At 39.8% G+C, this 17174-nt stretch overlaps 1 protein-coding gene across 2 annotated transcripts in view; it reads right to left on the bottom strand.

The window, feature by feature from the left end:
• The window catches only part of nedd4a (NEDD4 E3 ubiquitin protein ligase a), a 41302-nt gene extending 29166 nt beyond the window's left edge, over nt 1-12136 (bottom strand). The window contains exons 1-6 of one of the 2 annotated variants that reach the window (XM_036136385.1): nt 11904-12136; nt 8593-8666; nt 7101-7127; nt 3621-3699; nt 3475-3513; nt 3182-3235 (exon numbers count right to left, since the gene is read on the bottom strand). In XM_036136385.1, coding sequence (XP_035992278.1) covers nt 3182-3235; nt 3475-3513; nt 3621-3699; nt 7101-7127; nt 8593-8666; nt 11904-11954 — 324 coding nt within the window. In that variant the 5' untranslated portion in view covers nt 11955-12136. The remainder of the gene's footprint in view (nt 1-3181; nt 3236-3474; nt 3514-3620; nt 3700-7100; nt 7128-8592; nt 8667-11903) is intronic. The other variant, XM_036136386.1, reaches the window with a different exon arrangement.
• Between the last annotated feature and the right edge of the window lie 5038 nt (nt 12137-17174).

The following is a 17174-nucleotide window of genomic DNA, read 5'->3' as shown; positions in this document are numbered from 1 at the left end:
TTGAAAAGGTTTTTCAGAAAAGGTCGTTCAATGTTAAATTTCCCAAAAGTCAATGTTTTATTTGTTCTGCGGGTTGGTGTGACTATATATGTGCATGTGTTGATTTTAAAAAACACCCTGACTCCAACAACAAGGGCCCCCCAAACATCTCGATTAAGAGGAGAAATTAAAAAGCCTAGCGTGCTAAAAAAGAAGCAAAGTCACGGTTATAAATATTCTACAAAAGTAGCTTGTACAGTTCAGGGATGATTATGATAAAGAAAAATAAAAGAACTGCAACTTTCAAGTCCTTCCTCTTTACGGACAAAATCTGCTGTCTGTTTTACCGTTAGCGTGCGTGCTGCTGAAATTTACAGGAAGTGCTTCAGCCACTTTATGACACAGAACACGAATGATTCACAATTTTTCTCGTTTTTTTTAAGATGACTGACTGGTCGGAGACGCCGATAGCGATTAACAGGCGTCAATTAATAACGTCCATCTTATTTTAACTTTCTACTGAAGCCTGCAAATGCTCCTTACACGAGCGAAGCGCCAGCGTCTGAGAGCGTGTGGACAGACTTTGGCGTGCTTTTACGGATCTTTCATCATCCCAGCAACGCCAGCGTGATATCAGAGTCCGAGGGTTCTGCTTTATTCCTGCGAGTCAGCGTTATTTAACAACAGAAATGAGCTTTGAATGCGTTTGGGTGCAAATATATCCGCCACAGAACACCTTGAGGGCGATTTTCAAAGGAACGTGCGGTATTTCCTCTAAAGTGACAATTTTGTAAATATTTCAGTGAATCTGATCCGCCCAATTTGCTCCTAGCCGGAAAACACGGCATGTTCTCTGAATCTGCTCACGCTGCTGGGCGGTAGTGAGCTAAAGACAGGCCTTCCTATTGGAAACTTTGCATTCTGCCGACGGTATGCACACGCTGCCTTTTCATGCCTTTGGAGAAAGTGACACTCTGTCTAGATGGGCAGTCCTGCAGCAACTGCATTTCAAAGAAGGATTTCACAACAATCCCGCGTCGAGTTTGTTTGCATTTCAGACAGGCAGTGATACACACACCAGGAAACACGTTCACAGCACTGGCAGACACACCCCCTTGAAGTACTCCCTACCTGGAGCATGATGAGGCAGATCTTAGTCAGCCACGCCTAAAAGTGTAAATTCTCATGTGACTGCAAGCATGTGACGCGGGGAAATATTCCCGCTGTCAACGCACAAACAATAAACACACGCCGAGAACGGGTGTACATGTTCGTCTTAATGAATGATCAAGTGTTATGACAGAACAGCTGACTAGAAGTTTGAGTTTTTTTTCTTGACAGATCTTAATAGAAAAAGCCAGAGAGCAACACAAGAGCTAAAGAGAAGGGGCGCTAACAATTAACAATCGCACAGAGCTTATCATGGTACAGTTATAATGGCGCCGTGCAGAAGGTTGTACATACAGCTCCCCCCACATGCAGTTTGTATCTAATATTCAAGGAGAAAAAAAAAAAAAAGGACCTAGATTGTCTTGTCCTGACTTGTTTTTTCTCGGAACCTCAAGTGCTGCTTCTTGGTAGTTAATTAGCAGATTCTACCAGAAAGACCAGTTAATGAGCACAGCCCATGGCTCCGATGGGGGTGCATACACCACCATGTTTAAAACAGCTATAACAATCCTTCAGGGCAAAGCTTTGGCACATTGAGCTGGACTCTGCTGACCGTTTCTTAAAATGATGATTTTTACTTATTCTTCAAGTCAGTCTGGACTGAATCTGCGCAAATAGAGTATGCTGTAACTGTAAAGAAAAAAACTAATTAGCCACCATTTAGTTGTCTTAAGGAAAATACTCGCCGACAGAAGGGGGGATATCTGGTGGGGTCAAACTCAGGACTTCCGAGCTGTTTTCATCTTGACTGACTGCTTCACAGTGTTTGCAATATCCACACAGGGAGACATGTCCAGGAGAGCATCAATAAATATCAGTAGGTTTTAAAACATGAAAAAAAAAAAAGCGTCCCGTTTAGCGGGACCACTGCACTGCTACATGTATCCGGTTTTATTTTTAGAGCAGCATTTGTGTTTCACTGCAAAAATTTAACTAAAAATAAGTAAAATGTTCTTAAAATTTGTGTATTTTTCCTTGATTTGAGCAGGTAAATAAGATCATCTGCCAATAGAATTAGATTTTTGCAGTTAAACTAGGAACAATTCATCTCCATCATCTTATTTCAAGTGCAGGATGTCTAATTATGTTATTTTAGGGGTCAAAATACTTATTCCACTGGCAGATAATCTTCTTTACCTGCTCAAATCTAGGACAAAAACACAAATTTTAAGAACATTTTACTTATTTTTAGATATGTTTTTGTAGTGTGGGGCTCTGGCTGTAGGACGGCGCCTGTTTAAATTCTCGCTAAACCGACACAATGTTAATTCATTACATTTCTGCCCCTAAACCAAAACAACACAGCCAACCTCAACCTCAGACGCGAGCCACAGCTCTTACTCCCCACCCATCACAGACGTTAGGATGTCCTAACGGTAGCCAGATTTACCCTTATTTACAGCTCCGGGTTAATAAGCTATAAGCTTCCAGCGATATCCAGTGTGATGTGGCAAAATAAGGGCGCCCGCTGCATCTTTGACAGGCAGACAAACCAAAGTCATCCTTGCACTGACTGGAGGATACCCGCATAGAAAGAAATATGACACATTCTGCTGTTTGGCATTGATGGTGTCAAAACACAGATCATAATGTCGCCTCAGCAGCTGCCATAAATCGTGAAGAACAAGCAATCTTTTTGTGTGCTACTTCAACAGCAGTGCAAGTGGGCTGATTATTAAGATTTGGATTTGGGTTTTCATTTTAATAAAATCACTTCAACGTGATTTCAGATGGAATTAGAGCTGTTACGTAATAATGGCTGATTTTGCATTAACAGACTGCCTCCTGCATTGCCTTATTTTCATGTTTTTTTTAATTTAAGCAACTTTACAGAGATTTAAAATCGTTCTGATACTTTCAACCCAGCCATTTTGGAGACGTCACACTAACGTGGACCTTTTGACATAAACAAGCACATGTGTTTGCAGTTTGAGACCACGTTCTTCAAGTTTACTGTAGCGGAAAATGAAAAAAAAAAAAAAACATGGCGTCAACAAATCATTGCAAGGTGGAATAAGTTTTAAAAGCTTACCAGTCTGTTCTCATCAAACACCTCAAACAGCAGCCGATGGTTTGTGGGATTAACCTAAAACACAGAGCACAGTAGAAGGTAAAATCTGCTCTGTCAACTAAGCAGAATCAAAATGACTCTAACTTTACAAATCCAACAAGAGAAATGTGTTGTTTTTTTATTATTAAACTGGGTTACATACACAACTAATGACAATTTTATGTAGTTTACCTCCAATTAGTGACAGCAAAGTAAGCATAAAACATACATCCATGTTAGAACGTGATTGTTGAATTATTCGAAGTGGCACTTACTCGGAAATAGAACTCTTCGTTCCATTTTGGGTCCAGAGTCTTCAGGGGGGCATGAGAGAAGAAAAATGATGTAAAATATATACATATTGACATATTTATGAAATGTTGACGGATGCCATAAAGTGACGCAACGTCAGCTTACTCACCTTTTTAATGGTTTTAGTCTGCAGACTGGTGATTTCTCCGTTGATCGGATCATAAAGGGACAGCCTGGTGTACGGATCACTGCAACACAAAAGCAGAGAGACCGACCGGATCAAGTTTAGGAACAGAGAATATTTCAGCATTTTGATTCTTCTGTAACTGGCTTTTTTTTTTCTTCATCTCTGAGGAAATCATTGTTTGATTGTATCAAACTTCAGACAGGAAAAAAAAAATACGTACCGACACTTTAGCGCTGGTAACTCATTGCTCACATAATGACTGCAGTTACTTCTCTAATGATTTGAGGCACGGGTCATTAAAACCACATCCATCTATCCCGTTGCATTATTCATTACCCAAGCCAGACTGCAAAAGTGTTTTGGTAGTGCAGAGGGGAAAAAAAATATTGTTTGGATATTTGCTCCAACCACAACCTTCAATGCTGGGATATAATGTGATAGACCAACACAAAGTAGTCCATACATGCGAACCTGAAGGAAACATGGTTTTTGACATTTGTGCAAATAAAAATCAGAAAAAGATGGCGGTGCAGATGTATTTAGACCCACTGAGTTAACCCTTTGTAGAGCTACCTATGGCTGCAAGTCGTTGGGGGCGTGTCTCTACCAGCAGAGGTGGGTAGTGAATGGTCACATCTACTCAGTTACGTTTACTTTAATAACTTCTTGAAAGAAAACGTCCTAGGACTTCCTAGGATTTTGTTTTACTGCACCGTACTTTTGGACTTTGCACTGTTCTAACATGTATGTTACCTACTGTGTGGACAAAGTCAAAGGTTTTATGTTGTGAAAAAAAAATAAGATAAGGGAATTTGGTTTTCTTCTGTCTGAAGTTGTTATTTTGTAAAGATGTGATTTATTTTCACAATTTTTTTATTTTTCTTATTCTGAGTTCTGCATATAATCTTATTTTTTGTTGATATGATCGCATAATTTTCACAAATCACACTAAGCAGTATTACTCAAGCACTGAATCCTTAATTAGCCTTTTACTGAATATTTTTCTATTCAAACTTGAGTATTTTTTAGTGACTACTATTTTACTTCTAGTTGAGTGAAATACACACATACACACACACACACACACACACACACACACACACACACACACACACACACACACACACACACACACACACACACACACTAGAGCGACTCTTACTGGAGCAAATTTTTTTTGGCTACTCAAACTACCTCCATGTACCAGTTTTGCTAGCCTGAACTCTTTGCCAATTCTTCTGAGCAGGATTGCCGAAGCTCAGTTAAAATGGACACAGAATATTTGTGAAATTCAAGTTTAAGATTTCTCGGTTGGATTTAGGTCCGGACTTTGACTGGACCATTTCTAACAGATGAACACGTCTTAATCTAAACCAAGGGTCTCCACACCTTTTGACAAGTGGACTTGTATGGGGAGTGTTGGCCTAGTGGTTAGAGCAGCGCGCTTGCACTCAGAGAAGGTTGCATTTACCCGGTTCAATCCCAACGCCTGCACTCTGGGTCCCTGAGCAAGACCCTTAACCCCAGAACGCTTCCCGGGCGCCGCACATGGCAGCCCACTGCTCCCCAAGGGTGATGGGTTAAAAGCAGAGAACAAATTTCATTGTAATGTATGTTTCAATGACAATAAAGATGATATTACTATTATTATACTATTAACTCGTCAAGTTAAAAATACTCGTAGTACACTAGTACACTACCCCTGATGGCGCAGGGGTAGAGAACACGACCCATATACGGAGGCCTGCGCCTTTGACGCGGCTAACCCGGGTTTGATTGCCGCATGTCTTCCCCCCTCTCTCAAACCCCTTTTCTATCAACTTACTGTGTGTAAAACGAGCCACTAGTGCCGTAAAAACCCAGCATCGATTACAGACAAAAAAAAAAGTACTTGTGGACCAAAAAAAATTAAAAATATAATTAAAAAAAATACTACCACAGACCAAAGTTAACGCGAGGGAGCAGAAACAGTTCCAGATGCAAATAGGAGAGGGACTACAGGTGCGTGGAAAGCAAGTCTGAGCGCATGTAAAACAAATCATGCGTGCACAGAAATTGAACATGTACTCATGTGTGTTGTACTAGTGCCTCGTGGTACTGAATCTGCATACGTAATACGTTAAAAATGTGAAGAGTAGTTTATGTGCGCATGTGTTTTTAACAAAACTGCTCGTATGAGTATTTATAGCGCGTGTGACCTTTTGGCAGAGTTCTGACTCCATACATTGACTTTTCCGCCACACATATCTATGCAGAAATCTTAATTTTGATCTCATCTGACCAGAACTACCCACTGACAAGCACGTGGCGACAGTGGACGCTTGGCTGTATTCAATTGTTAATTTTGTAGCAATCCCTCATACTGAGCACATATTTAGCAACAGTTCACTAGTAAATGACTTCTTAAGTTTGTTCAGGAAGAGCAATTGCTGAATTGATGCAATTGGCCAGGTTTCCTTACATAGAAAAGGTGTTATCAAGTTGCATAATAAACTGAACTTGTATGTAACTGGATTTGAAGCTTTTGACCTTTCTATTGAATTGACTGTATATTTCTGTGTATAAACTGGAACTGTTTGTTTTTTGTAAAAAGGTGTTGAGACGACATTTGCTGTGAAGCGACGCTACAAGGAAGAGAAGAGCAGCGGCAATCGCACTGCATTGTACAATTTCACTGGATTGACCTGGGGTTTATTTCAGGGTGTCAGGAGAAAAACAAAGAGGCTGAATACAAATGCATACCAGAATTTTGCTTTTGAAAACCATGTGAAGCATAACTTTCTTCTGCATCACAGTAATCCACTAGTTTATGCAGGCCTTTGACATAAAATCCATTGAAGTTTGTGGTCGTCATGTAACAAAACGCGGAAAGGTTATTGAATAGTTTCAAAAGGGACCGTAGGTTACAGACGAAAGACACAGAAAGCAAGTCCCACAACAAATAAAAACAAAATCACCATAGCAAATAGAAGTGCTGAAGAGGTTTAAATGACCAACATGAAGACAATAAGAAGGGTCTGAAATATGTTAGTAACCCACCAAGGTTTTACCAGAAGTAACTTCCCAAATACTAGACTCATTCAGAATATTCCTGGGGCATGATGTTTAAACATCACAAAAAAATTGTAAAAATTTAATTTGTTTGCTTTGTTTTTTTTTTTTTGCTGTTACATTCTGGCATCTCAAAACACAGTCTGCACAGTCGAATCACAGCCTGAATTAAGATTTAACACCAAAAGGCACAAAGAACGGACAATTTTAAGCAGGTCTTTTTTTTTTTATGTTGGACACTTTATCTTGGTATGACCTTATTCAATTCAAAATTAATAACGGGGAAATTTTGATGAATGTTTGAAAGCGAACTTCAGGTAAAATAGGGAATAAGTGACATATTAGACGCCAAAGTGGGCTGAATGTTAATGTAACAGCAGTCTAGAGCAATATATTGGAAAATGTACTTACTGAGTTACTGAACTGGTCTGGTGACTCCTTGTCAATCAAAAAAAGAAGGTGAAGGCGTAGGTGAGTCACTACCATGCTGTGATTTTGTTTTACTTGTTGCCGGCTTTGACTGTAGTTTACGGCGGCCGACAGGAGCGAACGCGCAGCAAATGGCTGAATGCGCCACAAACGGCCAAAACGCGCCGCAGACACGGGAATGATGCATACTCCAAAATGCAAAAAAACAAATGCAACAGAAAAACGCTGCAAAAGAAAAATGCTGCTAGTACAGAAAACAGTAAGTTGGCAAAAGCTGTAAACTTGCTCTAAAAAAAAAAAGAAAAAAAAAAGAGAATAAACAAGAAAAATTAAGTGTGGCAGACCACTAGGGGGAGTAGGGGGAATCAATAAAGACAAGCACACTACTATTACCCACGTAAAATTTAAGTAGGTAATATTAGTGTAATTAGTGTATTAGTGGAATATATATTACAATATTATAGAACATCAGCATATTTTATATAATATTGTAAGAGATTGTGTCCATGTGTTAAAAAAAGAAAAAGGACACGAACAAAAATGTGCCTTTTTTTAACTTGCAGTATTTGCAGCATTTATTTATTTTTTTGCCCCATTTTTCAGTTGAATTTGCTTTTGTTTGTTTGTTTTTGGAGTTTGCATCATTCCATTTTTCCTTAATTGCAGCACTTTTCTTGGCTTTTTGTGATGCGTTCGGTCGTTTGCTGCACGTTTGTCCCCATCAGCCACCGTAGTGCTCGCTGTGGTCGCCGAATTGTTGAAAGACAAACCTTTGCATCAATCGTTTCACAAGGAAGTGGACTTTCCAACACAATTATAAGCCCACAACACTAGTTTACACTGCAGCGTTTTGCAAAAGCAGCTGAACGGCCGCCGGTGGGATGTTGTGATTACACAATGCTTAAATGTGGAACATATTCACCAAGGATTTCTAACTTACAACACAAGACAGACTTCTAGTGAGATTATTGATATGTTAGCAAAAAATGTGGATTAAATAAATTGGTTGATTAAAATATTTTTTTAACTCCAACTGATCTCTACTCGTTGATGAAAACTTGTGATTTTGTAGAAATAAATGCTGAAAATGTGGTGTAGTCGCCAAATTATCAACAACGTTATTTGTTTCTTTAACTCACTGATTAGGAATGCTTCTCTGATTTCGTGATGCATCACTGGAATCGAAATAGATTTGCTGTTTTGCTGCTTGTCAGTACTAGCATTTACTTCAGTGTGTTACTTTTAAACAAGGATGATTAAGCTGATGCATCTAAACTATGAATATTCACTGGTGTGTGTCATGGTCAGAAATATCTTTCGGTTTAGGCCGCATGTCTTGGTTTACATGTTTGATGATACCTTAAACTTGCCATTATTTAACTGAGAGTTAATGTCTGTTTACTGAAATATCACATTTAAACAATAACGCTCTAAAATAATAATAATTAAAAAAAAGAAAATAAAAGAATCTTACCTTGCACCCAGTATATCTTTCTTGGCCAATCCAATTCCAGCAATGACTTTCACTTTGAGGATTCTGGAGTCCTCCTAAATTAATGAAAAATAAATCAATCAAAACAAATGAAAGACAAATTAGTAACAGGTGTGCTTTCACTCACTTCATTCAGAGCAGTTATGATTTTGTAAAATTGACATAATACCAATTAGTTAATTTACTGGTATAAAACTGTGGAAGTTTAAATTTATTTTCATCGCCTTTACATTTGTTTTTGGACACATTATGTAGAAATTCAGCCAGGTGCCTTGAGTAGACGATTCATTTTTAACCCAAATAAAATAATAATACAAAAATAAATAAAAACAGAGCTCGATAACTTCAAGGAAGCCAAAGAGCAATTTCAACCTGTAGAGTGGACAGATTTAGGCCAGATTAGCTGTGTGTGTCTCATAAAAAAAAGAAATATAACAAATCAATTATCAAGGTGGATAAAATATTCTCAAAAACCAACACTTAGATTAAAAAGCAGCTTATAAAAGGATGTGGCTTGTTTCCCTGCGATTAAATCGTTCCGATGTCGTAGGAGGGCTCACCAAACGTCATGGCTTACTCTTGAGGTAAATGTTTCTGGATAAGAACGCACAAAAACACTACAAACTGCGAAGAAACATAGAAAGACGCTGGCGCTACTGTGAGATGGCTTCTGGTTCTTGGCTTAAATTAATGATTTCGTTTTTGACTTTCAAGGCACGAAGAATTAATCTTGCACCTCAGAAAAGGTGCAAATAAGCTCCGATCAAACTAAGTAGGGTAACTTTACAAACCAGTGGATGCATAACCTGCAGTTGCACGCATACAACACTTACGCAGTGATGCTACAAAAGCAATACACTCCTTAGGGGAGTGGTGGCCTAGTGGTAAGAGCACAGAGCTTCGGTCCCAGAGGTTCTGAGTTCAACTCCCACAAGCTGCCATTCTGGGTCCCTGAGCAAGCCCCTTAACCCCCAATTGCTCCCCAGGCGCCACAGTGGCAGCCCACTGCTCCCCAAAAGGATGGGTTAAGATGCAGAAGTGAATTTCTCCATTGTGAGATCAATAAAGTTCAATTAATGAATTAGTGGTGCACAAAAAAGAAATCTGAAAGGTATCTGTTGAACTTCTAACATGACTATTAATATGGTTTATACCAAGAACATTAACGCTACATAAATGTGGATGCTGGAATCCCATCCACGCCATGTGATTTATACATTATTAGCAGTTAGAATCAAGGTTCAAAGTTTAAAAGATATCAAAATCTGTTTTAGCTCCAATTGAAAGAGCCAAACAAATCAGATTTACATCCCGAAATGTGTAATCAAATAAGTTCAACCACATGAACAGATTGAAATTCAAACAAATGCGCAGTGGGTATGGCTGTTGTCATGCAGCAACATGGTCCTGGGTTGGAGTCCTACGAACGAATGGATGGATGGCATTTCAATTTGATCGGAGAAATGATGCAACAGAGTCAAGCTCAACGTATTATGGCATTATTTCCAAAGACGGTTGGTCGACTGCATCATGTTGCCAACTTTGCAGCGGCCCCTTCTCCTAAGCAAGCACGTGGCGACAGTGGACTGTTGATTGCATCGAGTTTTCTACTTTGCAACTTTCCCCTCATACTGAGAACTTACGAGCTGACAGTGAAAAGGAATGGCTCCCTTTTAACGGGAAGAAACCTGCAGCAGAAAACAAGCCGTCTGTCGTGACCTACTGGACATTTGAGAAGACGAGATAAAAAATCCGAACAAAACACAGAAGTACTTCCTATGGCGGGAAAAAAAATGTAGCTACAGCTGCAAACAACATTGACAGAACGCTGCTTAAAATCCTTCTTGGCCTTTGAAAAGCCAGCCCCTTTTCCCCTCATGTTGACTTGGTTTAGGGAGTTTTTCGTTCCATCTTCATTTCAGGTGGCTGTACTGCATAGAAAGGTGGAATCCCCAAAAACAGTTTTTGATTTACATACAAATTATTCACAAACTGCCTCGTGTGACGGGTGTTGTGCGCCTTTGCCGTTTAAAGTTGACATGTCATGCTTTTCAGTTCTTCCTTTTCACACTGAAGCCATTCAGCTGTGGTCCATATAAAGTGGAACTGTAATGCTTTGGTCTAAATTCCTCGTTAATTTACCACCACGTTCCCCCTTTTATATATCTGCTCTGAGAGCAACTTGTTTTGGTGCCGTCTCTTTAAATTTAAAGAGACAGCACCCCGCCCCCCTCCAGGTCACGGAGCATTCCACTTAATGAACAGGCGATCACTTATCCACTTGTAGCTTGGACTACAACATTGCTTCATGAAATATAAATGAATATGACCTTGTTTAGCCATCCTGCAACGAATACTGCGACATAATAGTTAAAAAAAAAAGTAATAGAAAATGGGGGAAACTGAACGGCTTTAACAATAAAACCCAAAAAGAATATAAAGACATCTTGCGCAGCTCTTGGACAAACAGCGTTCCCATTTCCAGCACTCCTGGAGACTCCAAGTACACAACAAAATGTAAATAAGGGCCAAAAAATAAAGTGTATTTTGCATGATAAGCCACCTTTTAATGGACACCAAGCAGCTGCTTATGTCGCCTATGTCTTGGGCCGGTTGTGTCTACAGGTGTGCAGCAGAGATCAATGCCAAAAGGGAGCCTGATTTATATAAATCCAAGAGAAAAAAAAACAAACAAAACATTTGCACATGGACCCTAACCCAGGCTTTGCTCGCCTCCCATACACGCATTGTTTAGTCTGCGGGTGACGTAACATCCTGACGGCTCTCGGCGCTCTTCTTCGCCACATTTCCCCTTATATAAGCCCGGACCTGAACATTTTACCGGCGAAGTTTGTGACTCAGAGATGTCGCAATCCTGCGCGCTGGCTCTGGGCCACCGGCCCGACTCCGAGGAGGTGGTCTAATGAGCTCCACTTCCTCGGAGTCTGGCTTTATCAAAGTTTGGTGGGGTTCCTGCGCGCTGGCGAGCAGGCGAGGCGGTGACAGCCCAGCTGGTTTCCTCCCCTGGCAAAGTGTAGCGAGGCTGTGGAGTAATCACATCGGATTTCCCTCTGATCTGATCCCATCCTACGTTTTCTCTTGACACAAAAACTGCCCAGATCGCGGCCAAACCTGTAGCTGTAGCTGTAGCTAACCAGACGTGCTTTTTTTTTTTTTTTTTTTGGCCTTCCGGTTAAAGTCGCAGGTGATAGCGAGCAGCAGCGCGCCGTCAAAGCTCGGGTCACAGGAGTAGCCTCGATCGGGCGCCTATCGCGTAGTTCGGTTTAGTTTACCTCTTCAGCCTGGAGTCCTCTGATCTGAGGAGCAGGGACAGCAGCCATCATGAGACCCCTTCTCGTTCCTCCGAGGGACCGACGCGAAGAAGAGGAAAGCCAACAGTCAGTGCTCAGGTGTTCCGCCTTTCCGCAGTGCTTCCGACTGTTTACCGTGACAGGTAACTACTGAGAGCCAGACCGAGCGCTGACCTCGTCGTCATTGGTAATACCCATCCTCTTCCTCCTTCTCCTCCTCCTCCTCCTCCAGTTTCCTCCTCCTCCTCCCAGGGTGTCTGCTGCTACAGCGCTGTATGGCAAGCCATTGGGACAATTAATCAATAGATAGTCAATACTTATCTTTACATATATATATATATATATATATATATATATATATATATATATATATATGGCTGGACGATAATTCAATAACAATATATGTCGATCGATAGACGTATATTGATGATAGAAAAAAAAGCGTCAACAAAAACTTTAATAGGATAACAGTTTTTCTTCCTTTTGCATTCTAGCCGTGTAGGTTAATATTACAGTCATTACATCCTCCCAACCAATCACAAACGCAGACCCAGGAACCAAGCTCCGCCCCCTTCAAAGAGTTCAGAGAGCACGTGTTGTTTTTATTTTAAAAACTTGCAGTTTTGGTAAAAAGTTGTTTTGAATAAAGGGTTGAGTTTGGATTTGGTGTTTGTGTGTTCTGTATCTAGAAAATCGGTCGCTGAGCAACTGCATAAAATGGTCAGAGCTGCACTTAAAATACATGTTTTGAATTTGTTGATAATCATCAATATATAATATATATTATACGTATGTATGTATGTATGTATGTATGTATGTGTATATATATATATATATATATATATACTGTGTATATATATATATATATATATATATATATATATATATATATATATATATATACACACACACACACACACACACACACACACGTATAATATATACAGTATATATGTATATATATATATATATATATATATATATATATATATATATATATATATATATATATATATATATTACATGATAAAAACTCTTTGTTGCATTGTAAATCTCTTGGCCTCATAATTGCAAAGCAGGGGATGCAGAATGTAAAATGCCCAATTTTTCAGTTTTTGGATTGTGTATGATATTAAAAGCTTTATCCCTCCAAAGCGGATTTTCTTTAGGGTTTCTATCTTGCAATTTTCAGTTTCACTGATCAGTTCTGTAAAAATCTCTTGCACTTGCCATCTACTCATTTCTGCCTGCACTGATTCTTGTAGGTTAAACTCCTGGGCCAGCCTGCAGACAAACAAACAGTAGTTTGTTAGAAGAGGGCAGCAGCACTGTGACCCGTCACCAACCAGCTGTCGGCTTCTCTTCGGTGTTTGTGTTTTTTTCTGCAGCAAAGTTCATATCTCGTAAAGTTGGAAAGCTGGAGCTGGTTTAGACATCGTTAGAGTTCGCCAGCAGCCCACAGTCGCTACTGTTGTTTAGAAAACAGTCATTTTTCCACAGAACGCAAATCACAAAAGACCAAAATGTTCTCCTGCAGCAACAATAGTGTTTATCCAAATTGACATATGATACAAATGGGTTCTTTGTAAGCTTTAAGGTTAATGTGGCTGCCATTACTTTATTTTACAGTTTTTTTCTTCTTCTCAATAACAAGCACATGCACGCCTGTTTAATTTTCTTTTTGAATTCCCTAAAAATCGCTCCTGGTAGCTGCTTCATGGGGCCTGGTAGCGGCTCCTGGGGGCTCCTTGGGGCTTCGCCGTTGTGGCTGTTCTTGGGGTTCTTGGGGCTCATCTCTGCTCTTCCCTGGGATGGGGGAGGCAGCTTTCCCTGTGTTGGTCTTTCCCTGGGGGTAACTTCAGGCATCTGGGCTTCTGGTTCCTCTGGTATCCTCCTCAGCGCTCTGGGGGGTGAGTCTGCTAAGGAGCATTTTTCTTATGAATAAACCTTATATACACAAGCAAACTCTCACAAACACCTAGAGGTGCTTGGGTTCAGCTATTTACAGATTTACTTGTATACAGAAAACCCCTATTATTATATTTAGCTGTCACTTTATACATTTAGTATTAAATCATACTGCATATTCTTCAGTGACGGTATCAAGGCAATGGTTGTCTGTACTTGTAATACTTTATCGATTTGTTTTTGCTGTTCTTTTTATATCTCTCTTTGAAGGTGTAGCAGACTCCAAGGATGTTATCTCTTATCTCCCTTTCTTCTCCTTTTTCTCTTTCACCTTTTCTCTCTTTTAACATTTTGTCTCATCTGTTTCTCTCCTTTAACCTTCCTGTTTCTTTGTCCAATTAACATGAAATAGCCCCAGCTTAAAATCTAATAAAGCTTCTTGCATATAGAAATCAAGCGGAGCACTATGGCGAAATCAGTAAGGCTCCACTTGTGAAAGTTAAATCTGTTGGACTCTCTTTGGCATTAAGACAACAATTCTTAATGCTACATTACCAGACAGGACACACACAGGCACACACAAAAATAGAAGCTGTGAAACATCAGGAGGTGTTACCATTTAAAAAGGGGTGTAATGTACTAATATTTAGGAAATAGATGTGCAAAAAGACAATGACAACCTCCTGAGTAACTACTCTTATTTCAGCTGGGCAGCTCAGGAATAATAATAATAATCCCATGAACAAAAACATTAAGGTAGGTGAACCAGATTTAAGATGGCTACATTAAAAATACAGCCAAAGATTAAAAAAAAAATCATGAATGTGCTATTTTACATCTTACATCTTAGAATGCGTTTGATCTGACACTAAAAATGTAAATGCTTAAAAAACTTTGACTTTGGAATATTTAGCTTCTCACATTTAGCAAAAGTAATGTGCTTAATTTGTAGAAAGGATAAATAACTTGTTATTTTCACCTTTGTTTATAATAAAATTATTGAAAAAACAATAACAAAATCTCTGCTGTGTTTACAGGTTGGCATCTCAGAGGCTGAATGCATGGATGGTAGCTGTCCAGTAGTCCCAAAGTTATTGCTGGATATTTTGTTTCAGAAGGTGATAAAATAATTCGTATAGACATGAAGACAGAGTATGGTACAGTGAAAGACATTCAAAGGTTTTTGCGTCTTGATCATGATGACAGCTATTCTGAAAACTGCTTCATTGTAGGATCCAGCACCCACAGCCAGCACATTGAGAGCTGGTGGGCTTTATTAAGGAAACGTCGTGCACAGTACTGGATGAACCTTTTTCAAAAACTGAAGAATTCAGATTACTTTACTGGTGACTTCTTGGATAAGCAGCTAATTCTGTTCACCTGTTTAAATATCATTATTTGAATGCATGGCATGTTTGAATGCAAAAGATAAATACTGTTTGATACATGCTTTTAAATATGGAGTATGTACTTTAAGAACTTGTTTATTTTCTTGTCTTTCAGGAAGAACTCCAAAAAGTGGTTCACTAATGGAACATCCACATCATTTGTAAGATTAGAGATGCTTTTGCTCCAAGTGACCAGTCCTACATGCTATATAGCTTTACACAGCTTTTTGGTGAATAAGATCATCTCAAAAAGGTTTCTGTATAAGCAGTGGAAACTTGCAAAGCCCAATGTCTTCAGAGAGGACCGTTCACACGTGATGAGACAGTGTTCGAACTATCATAACCTTCTGATGACAGAAAACTTTCTTCACGCACCGTCCACATATGATGTAATGGATGGATAGATCATCTCGCTGGAAGCTGAGCCAATCCCACCCAGTCTCAGTTGTTTTTCATCCTGTAACTACCTCCCCTGAGTGAGCAATTTGTAGCATCACCTTTCACGGCAACTACAGCTTCAAGTCTTTTGGGAGCTGTCACTAACGGCTTGCGCGTCTAAAAGCTGACATTTTTGCCCATTCTTCTTTGCAAAACATCTCCAGCTCAGCCAGGCTGTACAGAGAAATGTCGATGAACGCTAATTTTTATGTTTTGCTACAATTACAGCTGCAGGTTGCTTTGGATCCGTCTCTATTAGCTCACCACATCTTGCCACTGGGATTCCTGCCCATTTCTCAGGCTTTCATGTTGGGTAGTTTTCATTTGTTAACAGTGACCTTAAAGTCTAACTGCAGATTCCTAATTGGATTGAGGTCTGGACTTTAACTAGGCCATTTCAAAACAATTCCCCCTTGAACCATCTTTAGCAGGCTGCTTGGGGTCATTGTCCTGTTGGTGAACCTCCAGCAGGCAGACTGACAGGTTTCGCTCAGGAATATCCCTGCATTTAGCACCATCCATTGATTCAGACCAGTTTCCCAGTCCCTGCTGTTGAAAAGCATCCCCCACAGCAGGATGGTGTTCTTGGGGTGATGGGAAGTGTTGAATTTGCACCAGACAGACAAGTTTTTCTTGGTGGCAGAATAGTTCAATCTTAGTCTCATCTGACCCAACATCTTGGTGTAGTGACGGACTCAGACCTGAGCACTCAGAGGAACATAAACACAATTACAAAGGGGATATTTTATCCCCTGAAGAATGCTTCCGGGATCAAATGACTAATGTTCCTGAAAAATGAATAGAAGCGTTAATCTTTAATTGATTACTGCTAAAGTGTCTTCACGGTTCTTCCTAAAAAGTCGATTGAGAATCCGTTGATGCAGAACGCTGCCGCACCTCACTGAAACTAGGAAAGAAACTGATGTCCTCACATTGGCTCCCTGTAGTTCAGAGAATTGACTTGAAAATATAAATAAAGAATGGCCTAGCACCAAAATACATTGAAAGGTTTGTTGTCGTAATATCAACCTTCAGACCACTCAGATCTTCTGGTCCGAGCCTGCTCTGCACCCCCAGAATCAGAGCCAAACACGGAGAAGCGGATCCAGTTTTTATGGAACAAGCTTTCAAAAAACTTCAAAAACGCTGAATGTAATATAGGCTACAACTAAACTTATCTCGCCTTAATCAGATTAATTAAATTTATCTTGCCTTAATCAGATTAAGTAATTGGGCATGTTGAAACCTGTGTGTGGAGTTTCTGCTTTTGTAGCCAATTTTGAGCAAAGCTGATGATGAGGGGGGAAAAAAATAACCAAAAGTCCATTAAGTGACATTTAGAAAGTGTTAAACTATCAAGTCGTGAGAAAATCTTGCCCCATGGAAGTTAAATATGAGGAACCTTGATGCCGTGCAAACTCAAAAGTCTTGCGGTGTTTCTTATCTTGACATGCCTCTCTCTACATGCCACAAACACCCAAGTCTAACGTCACATCTCGGGGAGTGGGAGGCGGGGGGG

The sequence above is a fragment of the Fundulus heteroclitus genome, chromosome 4 (assembly GCF_011125445.2).
Source record: "Fundulus heteroclitus isolate FHET01 chromosome 4, MU-UCD_Fhet_4.1, whole genome shotgun sequence".
Lineage (NCBI taxonomy): Eukaryota > Metazoa > Chordata > Actinopteri > Cyprinodontiformes > Fundulidae > Fundulus > Fundulus heteroclitus.
This window is presented reverse-complemented; position numbering and strand designations above follow the sequence as displayed.